At 42.0% G+C, this 10,242-nt stretch overlaps 1 protein-coding gene across 1 annotated transcript in view; it reads left to right on the top strand.

The window, feature by feature from the left end:
* Window positions 1–6,537: 6,537 nt before the first annotated feature.
* The window catches only part of dpydb (dihydropyrimidine dehydrogenase b), a gene marked incomplete in the record, with an annotated part of 38,152 nt that continues 34,447 nt past the window's right edge, over window positions 6,538–10,242 (top strand). Inside the window, 3 exon segments of the mRNA XM_037681492.1 lie at window positions 6,538–6,729; window positions 9,291–9,401; window positions 9,721–9,803. Coding sequence (XP_037537420.1) covers window positions 6,700–6,729; window positions 9,291–9,401; window positions 9,721–9,803 — 224 coding nt within the window.

Below are 10,242 nucleotides of genomic sequence, written 5' to 3' on the forward strand. Positions count from 1 at the left end.
TTCTTTATTTGACACAGTTACTAATGGAAAATCAGCCACTTCACTTAATAACCAAACTTCTACAAATCAAATCCCTCCTACAAGTCAATCCTCAGTTAATCACTCCTTCTCTTTTTCTCCATTCTCAGTCAGTGAGGTCAATAAACTGTTAAAAGATCTTGATCCTAAAAAATCTGCAGGTCCAGATGAACTTCCACCTTATTTCTTAAGGCTGGCTGCTCATATCATCACAGTCCCTGTGACCCACATCTTCAATCTCTCCATAAGACAAAACTCCATCCCAGACACTTGGAAAACAGCCTTTGTTCTGCCTTTGCTGAAGGGAGGAGACCCCACCTCACTGAACAACTATCGACCAATCTCAAAACTCTGCATTTTAGCCAAGGTTCTAGAAAAACTGATAAACTCTCAAATCAAAAATTACCTGGACTCATTTAACATCTTACCTCCACATCAATCTTGTTTCAGGAAACAACACAGCACAACCACTGCTTCACTGAAGGTTCTTAATGACGTTGTTGAAGCACTGGATGCTAAGGATCATTGTGCTGCACTTTTCTTAGACTTGTCTAAAGCTTTTGACACTGTGGATCATAACATCTTGTGTCATAAACTCTCAGAAATTGGTTTCTCAGAACACACCATTGGTTGGTTCTCTAACTATCTTTCAGACCGGAGGCAATGTGTTCAACATAATGGTACTTCCTCCAGTTATTTAACGGTCAACAATGGTGTACCACAAGGCTCAGTCTTAGGACCCACCCTCTTTACAATCTACATACATAACGTAGATAAAAACATCCCTAATGCATCCATACATTTCTATGCTGATGACACAGTTGTTTATTGTCGAGCTAAAACTGTTGCTAAGACTTTCCAGCTTTTGAAATCTGCATTTAACTACATCCAGACTGATTTGTTTCGCCTCAAACTTGTCCTAAATGCCGACAAAACCAAAGGGATGCTTTTTTTCAAATAGGAAGTTGGTCCCAGCAGTTCCTCCTCTGATCTCATCCTCAAATGGTGTCCCCATTGAGTTTGTTGATTCCTATAAATATTTGGGTATCTTGGTCGACTCACATCTCTCTTTTAAGCTTCATGTGGAAAACTTGGTAAAGAAACTGAAAGTTAAACTGGGTTTCTTTTTCAGAAACATATCCTGTCTAACTCTGAATGCTAGGAAACACCTTGTATCTGTGACTTTCCTTCCCTCCATTGATTACGGTGACATTATTTACATGAACGCTCCTACAAGAACCCTGCAGATGTTGGATGCTGTCTATCATGGTGCACTAAGATTCATAACTGGCTGTGATTATCGTACCCACCACTGCACCCAGTATTCACTAGTTAACTGGACATCATTAACTTCACGCAGACTCTCTCACTGGTACATTTTCATCTTTAAATCACTTCTTGGTCTGCTGCCTTCATACATCTCCTCCTTCATGTCTCTGCATGAGTGCAGCTACAGCGTGCGCTCTCAAGACATTATTACCTGCAGTGTTCCCTCAGTGAGGACTGAACTTGGCAAAAGGGCCTTCTACTGCTCTGCTCCTGTTTCTTGGAATATCTTACAAAAAGATCTGAAGCTCTCGACCTTGACCTCTCTAAGTGGCTTTAAGAATCTGTTGGACTCCTGGCAGGGACCAATGCAGACATGTTCCTGTTTTTAGTTTTCTACATTCGCCTTAGAATCTAGCTGTTTTTTGTTACTTTTCTTTTCTTTTTACTTTTCTTTTTTTTAGCCATCCTATTTGTTTAAAAAAAGGATGACTTTTTATAACTGTTTATTGTTGTTGCTGTTGTCCATTGTTGTCATCATTCTTTGTTGAAATCAGGTCTCTCTTGTAAATGAGTCCTCGAGGCTCAATGGGATTTACCTGTCTAAATAAAGGTTGAATGAAAAAGTGTTACGCATTAAAAAATATATTTTAGACACTTAAAAGTACAACAAGGTTCCCTGTTTAAAAAAGAAAAAAAACATTTGTTTTTGAAAAGGGGGAGCAGTGGCACAAAGGAAGTCGAGCCTGTGATCGGAAGGTCTCCAGTTTGACCCCCACCCCCCCGAACACCATTTGTCACGTGACGGTGGTGTTTTGATACAAACTCCAGCACCATGTTCTGAATCACACTGCTGCAGGAAGACTGACATGCCCATCACTAAAATCAAGTTACAATCTTTTATGAAAACAAACATTAAAAAATATAAACCAAAAAAAAAAAAAAAAAAAAAAAAATATATATATATATATATATATATATATATATATATATATAATATCCTTTCTTTGTGATCTACTTTTCGTGCTCCCTCTCCTGTTAAATAGGACTTAATATCATTCACAACTCTGCTGGCCAAGAGGCTAATACTTCTAAATTTAAAATCTGCAAAATCTGTTCTACTCAGTCTCTCCTGATAATTGAACTTCTCACTCTATCTCTAAGAGTGAGTCCAGCTACCCTGCGGAGGAAACTAATTTCAACCGCCTGTATCCGTGATCTCTTTCTTTCAGTCACGACCCAGAGCTTGTGACCATAAGTGAGGGTAGGAACGTAGACCGACTGGTAAACAGAGAGCTTTGCCTTATAGCTCAGCTCCCTCTTCACCACAATAGACCACTACATAGTTCGCAAGACTGCAGACACTGTACCAATCCGTCTGTCAATCTCACACTCTTTTCTTCCCCCACTCATGAACAAAACCCAGAGCTACTTGAACTCCTCCACTTGAGGCAGACCCTCACCCTCGACCTGAAGAGAGCAATCCACGCAATTATGACTGAGGACCATGGCATCAGATTTGGAGGTGCTGATCTTCATCCCAGCTGCTTCACACTCAGCTGTGAACTGCTCCAGTGAGAGCTGAAGATCACGGCATGATGACGCCAACAGGACCACATCATCTGCAAAGAGCAGAGATGGAATCCTGAGGCCACCGAACCAGAAACCCTCTGCCCCCTTGCTGCACAAAGAAATTCTGTCCAAAAAAGTTATGAACAGAATTAGTGACAATGGGCAGCCCTGGTGGAGTCCAACTTCTGCCATGAAGGGGTCTGACTTACTATCGGCGATGTGAACCAAACTCTCGCACCGTTTGTATAGGGACCGAACAGCCTGTAACAACGGGCCACCAATCCCATACTAACGGAGCACTCCCCACAATGTAACTTGAGGAGCACAGTTGGATGCCCCCTATGCTCTCTCCAAGTCCACAAAACACATGTAGACTGAATGGCAAACTCCCATGACTCCTTGAGGACCCCAGTGAGGGTAAAGAGCTGGTCCAGTGTTCCACGACCAGGCCGGAACACGCATTGTTCCTCCTGGATCTGAGGTTCGACCAACGATCAAATTCGCTTCTCCAGTACCCCTGAATAGACCTTACCAATGATGATAAGGAGAGTAATGCCTGTAATTGGAGAACACCCCCCGGTCCCCCTTTTTGAAGAAGGAAACCACCACACCAGTCTGCCAATCCAGTGGCACTACCCCAGATGTCTACTCGATCAATGTGAAGAATACAAAGGAGATGGTCGTGGACTTCAGAAGGAACTAACACACCTAGAAACTCTGACTCTGATGTTGCAAAAGCATGTCAACCAAGACAGCCTTACAACATCAAGCTTTTGCCTCAGTGACGGCAAATGCTGCAGACTGCCTGGCCCTCTGGCACTCCTCAGCTGCCTCCTGAGTCCCGCCAACCAACAAGGACCGATAGGAGTCCTCCTTCAGCTTCAAAGCTTCCCGAACCCAGGGTGTCCACCACTGAGCTCGAGGATGTCCACCGCGAGAAGCACCGACAACTTTGCAGCCAGAACTCAAGGCAGCCACTTCAACAACTGAGTCGTGGAACATGGCCCACTCGGACTCAATGTCCCACACCTCAGCTGGGATGTGGTTAAGCCTCTCCGGATGTGTGAGTTGAAGATCTTTGTGACAGGTTCTTCTGCCAGGCATTCCCAGCAAACCCTCACTACACGTTTGGGTCTACCGGGTCTGTTCAGCATCTTCCCCCACCATCTGATCCAACTCACTATCAGGTGGTGATCAGTTGACAGCTCAGCTCCTCTCTTCACCCAAGTGTCCAAAACAAAAGGCCGCAAATCAGATGACACGACTATGAAGTCAATCATCGATCTACGACCTAGGGCGTCCTGGTGCCAAGTGCATTTATGAACACACTTATGTTCGAACATGGAGTTCGTGATGGACAAACTATGACTAGCACAGAAGTCCAACAACAGAACACTACTCGGGTTCAGATCAGAGAGGCCGTTCCTCCCAATCACACCCCTCCAGGTCACACTGTAATTACCCACATGGGCATTGAAGTCCCCCAGCAGAATAAAGGAGTCCCCAGTTGGTGCACCTTCCAGCAACCCCGCCAAGGATGCCAAGAATGCTGGATACTCTGAACTGCCGTTCGGCGCATAGGCACAAACAACAGTCAGAGCCCGTCCCCCCACCCGAAGGTACAGGGAAGCTATCCTTTCATCTACCGGGGAAAATTCCAACACACAGCCACCAAGTTGGGGGGCTAAGAGTAGACCCACACCAGCTCCACACCTTTCACCATGGGCAACTCTAGAGTGGAATAAGGTCCAGCCCCTCTCAAGGAGATTGGTTCCCGAGCCCATGCTGTGCGTCAAGGTGAGCCCAACTATATCTAGTCGGTACCTCTCAACCTCACGCACAAACTCATGCTCCTTCCCCACCAGAGAGGTCACGTTCCATGTTCCGAGAGCCAGCTTTGGTAAGCCACAGTCAGAGCGCTAAGCTACCCGCCTTCGGCCACTGCCCACGTATTCTTTAAACTGAGATGTTAATTTTCTAAACGTGACATCTCAATGGCTTTTAAACCCCAAAACACATTACGGCAAAGACTGGTTCATCCCAAAGATCCAGTCCCCTGGCACAAACAGAGTAATATCATATATGCTGTTCAGTGTCAGGAGGGCTGTGATCAGTCTTACATCGAGGAAACTAAACAGCCACTGGCCAAGAGGATGGCCCAGCACAGAAGAACAACACCATCAGGCCAGGACTCTGCAGTCTACAATCATCTCCAGGTCAACGGTCACTTGTTCAGGGATGAAGATGTTCACATCCTGGACAGAGAGGAACAATGGTTTGAGAGTGGAGTAAAGAAGGCCATCTTTGTGAAAAGAAACCATCCATCATTAAACAGGCAGAGGCCTCCGTGTCCATCTGTCCCCCTCTTACAATGCTGTTATTGCTAGTATCACTCAGCCTCCTGTGAATAGCAAACAAACATCAGGGCACTAACGACAAATTGTTATGGTTGTGTGGTCCTCCTTTATCATGTGAACAAGTTTTGGCTGTCTCCAGCAAACTGGTTGATCCACTATGAGAAGGTGCTATTTATAAGACTGAGTTTATTGCAGCTCCTCAGACTGAAGAAGTCTTTTGGATAAAAGACAAAACATTTCAACAAGAAGAATCCATCCAGAGAACCTGACTTATTTTTTTTTAGATTTTTCTACTTGGATTATTGAGCATGCATCAGGATGTAATCTTTTATTTATTATATTCATCCATCCATCCATCCATCTGTCCATTATCTTTACCCGCATCTTCCTTTTTGGGTCACGGGGGTCACTGGTGCCCATGTCCAGCAATCGCTGTGCGAGAGGCGTTGGACACCTTGGACAGGTCTCCTGTCCATCACAGGGACACATAGAGACAAACGAGACAAACAACCATTGACTCTCTCTCACACTTAGGGACAATTTAGAGTTACCAATCAGTCTAACATGCATGTTTTTGGTCTGTGGGAGGAAACTGGAGTACCTGGAGAAAACTCACGCATGCACGGAGAGAACATGCAAACTCCACCCAGAAAGGCCCCTGGACCGGGGTTTGAACCAAGGACCTGCTCGCTGAGAGGCAGCACCAGTTGCGCCACCGTGCTTAAAAATGAATATATTTTAACTAATGTCCAAAAATCACCTAATTGTTATCAGTACAATTGTTTGAATATTCATTATGTTTAAATGTGATTGTTTCTAGCACAACCTGCAGCCTTCCACATCTTGGTTACTCCACTCCAGAGACACCTTCAGTGAATACTGGCTCAAAACCTAAAAAGAAAACCCGCACGTTGAAACAACTTGAAAATACTTTTTGTGAGTTGACTATACGTGTAGTCAGAATGAACAGAACAAGGCAAATACCTGTTCACAGTGAAATTATATGAATCACTTCTGGTTAAAAATCTTACTTCAAGCATGAAGGGGTTAAATGCAGATTTCTGAACAGGATGCGAAAGAAGTAAAAGCAGAACTCAGAGCTCCATTCCCACTTCAGAGGTTGAGTCTGAACCTGACGTCTGTCCACAGAGACTGTTTTTTCTTCTGAACATAGCTTCTGCAGAACTCAGGTGCAACGCACTTGAAAACTTGCTCACTGTTCTGCTGACCTTTGACCCTCAGTGGCTGATAACAGCTCAGCCTATCAGCTCACCTTATCAACATGTTGGTATGGGACAGAAGCTGCTCTGGCATTTCTAAGACGTCACCTCTCTGCGGGGAGAGGATCTGGTGAAAAGTACAATCAGCTCTCGGAGAGTTTCATTCAGGAGCAGAGCCGTCCCGAACAGTGCTTCGGACATCTGATCCACAAAACCAACCAGAATCTTCTTACAGCTTGAAACTTGTGAAGCCGGACCGAAACATCATGCTGAGCAAAGATCTACCAGACATCGAGGTAAATATCTGCAAAAACTGTTGCCTGCTTCTTGTTTTTAACTCGCAGAGAACCATAGTTTTATGATGAAAACAGAGAAAAGAGATTGTTTGAAACTGAAAATAAAAACTTGCTTGAATGGCACTTGTTTCAAAAGACATATTCAAAGCTTACACTGTATGAATCATGTTGTAATTTACTTGGATTAAGCAGTTTCTTTACTTTTTGATCCTACTGAGTCCAGAGTGGGATCAACTTAGTAAGATGAGCATACCATACTTTACGTATACTCAGTTTAACACAACAAAGTCTAAATCTGTGATGGGTCCCTTCATTAAAATTACAATAAAGCAATAACTCTCCTGTTGAAATAGTTCATACAAAAAATTTCTAAACTTCATAGAGATAAGAGGATAAATCTTCAAGCGTACTTTATTCCAAACCTTTAATCCGAGGCCTCACAAGAAGCAACTCTGCATCTGAAAGAACAGACGGTTCTGATCTCCAATGATGTTCTTTCAGCAGCAGTGACGGTCGTGCCCACTCCTCTTTGTAATGATAAACCAACAGTACATTTGTTACTCATTAGCTGTACTTTGAGAAACTCACAGATTTATAGACAGGCTACACATATCAAGGTCTGAGGGATTAACGTGGCCTAACATGCCTGTTTTTGGTCTGCTCACACATGCACGGAGAGAACATGCAAACTCCACCCAGAAATGTCCCCAGCCAGGGTTCGACCCGGCAACCTTCTCACTGAGAGGCGACAGCTGTGTGCCACCTTGCTTCTGTTCTTCACCTGCATGTTCAGCTAAAACAGTGCGAACACTGAGCGCTGAATGACTTCCTGAAAACGACCAAAGATTAAACTGAGTTGTTGAAGCTTAAAGAACCAGAACACTAAAGAATAGACATAAAATAAACGCTAAAAGCCAACAAGTGCCAAAATGCTAGCTAAAAGATAATAGTAGCAAAATGATAACAAAACAATGAGCAAAAAGACAAAATTAAAATAGTTGTGTTCAGCCTTTTTTTAAATTAACTATATTGAAGAAAATGATCTCAATGATTTTCTATGGAGAAAATGTTTGTAAATGAAGTTATCATTCTGAAAAGTTTCAAATGAAAGAAAAAAAAGCCATACCAACCATCTCCATATGCCCTGAACATTTTGGTGTATGAATGGTTAAATACTGATGAACAATAGTGTGGATGTGAAGCAGCAGTCACACATACAGCAGCTCCTGAACGTGAACGAGGCAGAAGCCTGGATATGAACAGAAAACAGCCATCACAGATACAACAAAGAAACAATGAACATAAATTATAATCATGAAACGTGACCTGTAACCAGCCACGTGTTTCATGTTCAGACTGTTGAGCAGCTTCATGGGGCTGTCAGAGCGGGGGTTTAAATGTGCACGTGTTAAAGTTAGGCATCAGTTTTAAGTGATTTCATAAACTACATTTACACAAGACTGCAGCGTGTAAACCAAATAAATAACAGCTGCTGCCTGGTAATGTCAAAAAAGGAGCCGATCCTTCACTTGACAAACGATTAGTTTAATAAACCTGATTATTATTGCAGTAAAAACTGTGAACTCTGCATTATAACTGAGTGAACTGTAGAGAATTGTTCATTGTTGGGTCTAAACTTGGCCAGTTGAGCCGGCAAACGATGTTGGCCAGGTTGATGTGCTCCTTGATGTTCAGATTGTAATTATTTGGTACAAAAACTGGAAGAGAAATATTTCAGTTTTTTCATATCCTCTGTTAGACATTAATGAAGCAACGGGTCACTTTCCAGCAGCTCATCGACCTGCAGCTCATCATTATCTTATCATTTTCTGCTGAAACGCTCAGACTTCCAGGAATCCTCCTGTTATTTGTGATTTTAGCAGAGCAGATCTGTGTGTGTGTGTGTGTGTGTGTGTGTGTGTGTGTGTGTGTGTGTGCGTGCGTGCGTGCGTGCGCGTGTGTGTGTGTGTGTGTGACGTAAAAACAGATGTACTGTACTTTGTGAACTAACACTAGTAAACGGAAAATGAAAGAGGCGTTTCTGGTGTACGTGACTCATTCAAATGTTACATTCCAGTTTTTGTTTTTTTTAACAAATAAATTAATGATTATTTAATTTATTTATTTTTTACTGGACAATAAGACCACAAAGCATTCTTTAACACAAAATGTTCATTGTTCCTACAATCACAGCTTTTTCACATGATGCAACTACAGTCGTCCTGATTTATAGAAAAACCCGTGTTTTTTAGCATTTTTATGTCAGAATTTTGCTAAATATTTAATAAATAATCATGTCAAATTTAAAAGTTTTAAATAACAAAGCATCTGTTATTCTCTAGTTGAAGACTGTTAAGAAGTTGAAATATTTTCAGTTCAAGAAAAGAATTCCAGCTCTATTTTTTTTTTTACTTTTTTTGAGTAAAAGTACTAGTAGTTTTCAATACTTTGTAAAGTAGGTACTGCATGAGTAAAAAAGCAGACCAGCTTTCTCTGTTCACAGCCTGTAGTTGTTTCCATATCACACAATAAACTTCTGCTGCCGTTGTTGTGTTTTTCAGAACATCTTGGCTCTGAATCCCAGGGTGAAGACTCACACTCAGGTCGTGTCCACGGCGAGTAAGAAGAAAGAAAAGAAACACTGGAAAAGAAACCCTGAAAGGAACTGTGATGTAAGACCCAAGCACACACGTTCAATCCACAGTTTATGTCTTGTTTGCCTCCCAGCTTCTGTTTTATTTCTTTTAAGTTTTAGCTCCAGTTTTGCTATTTTTACTAACTGTTTTGCTTATTTTATTTTAGCAACTTTTTACACTTTTAGCTGCTGTTTTACTATTTTAGCCTTTCTATTAATTTAGCTATTTTTGACATTTGTTTAGCCTGTTTTAACTGTTTTACTTGTATTAAAAACTCACTTTCAGCGTCTCAGCTTTTGGAAATGCAATTTACCCATCCGTTGTCTGCTCCTTTTTATTTTCCTCTTTTTCTTAGTCCTGTTTGAAGCTGGAGAACAACTTTGACGACATCAAGCACACGACGCTGAGTGAACGAGGAGCTCTGCGAGAAGCGCTGAGGTACATTTCAAGTTTCTTTTCATAAAGAACTGGTTTAAAAGGGCACCATGCACACAAAAACACTCAATGTCTCCATGACAGTCCATTGTTATGAGACATCCACTATGAAAAAATATCATGCTGACATTATCTATTTTGCTTCAGAACACAAAAGCTTTTCTGTGCTTTTCATTATTTATCAAAAATAGTAGCAACTACATTAAAAACATATCCTGATGCATGCTCAATAATCCAGGTAGAAAAATCTAAAAAAGTTCAATCTGGTCCTCTGGACATTCAAAAAAAACAAAAAACAAAACAAAGCAAAAATATATAGAAACGTTTCGTCTCTCATCCAAGAGACTTCCTCAGTCTGAGGTGCTGTTTTCAGCTCAGTCTCTTAAATAGCACCTTCTCAGAGTGGATCAACCAGTTTGCTGCTGACAACCAAAACCAGCTG

The sequence above is a fragment of the Nematolebias whitei genome, chromosome 9, assembly GCF_014905685.2.
Source record: "Nematolebias whitei isolate Nwh7 chromosome 9, NemWhi1, whole genome shotgun sequence".
NCBI classification, from domain to species: Eukaryota; Metazoa; Chordata; class Actinopteri; order Cyprinodontiformes; family Rivulidae; genus Nematolebias; species Nematolebias whitei.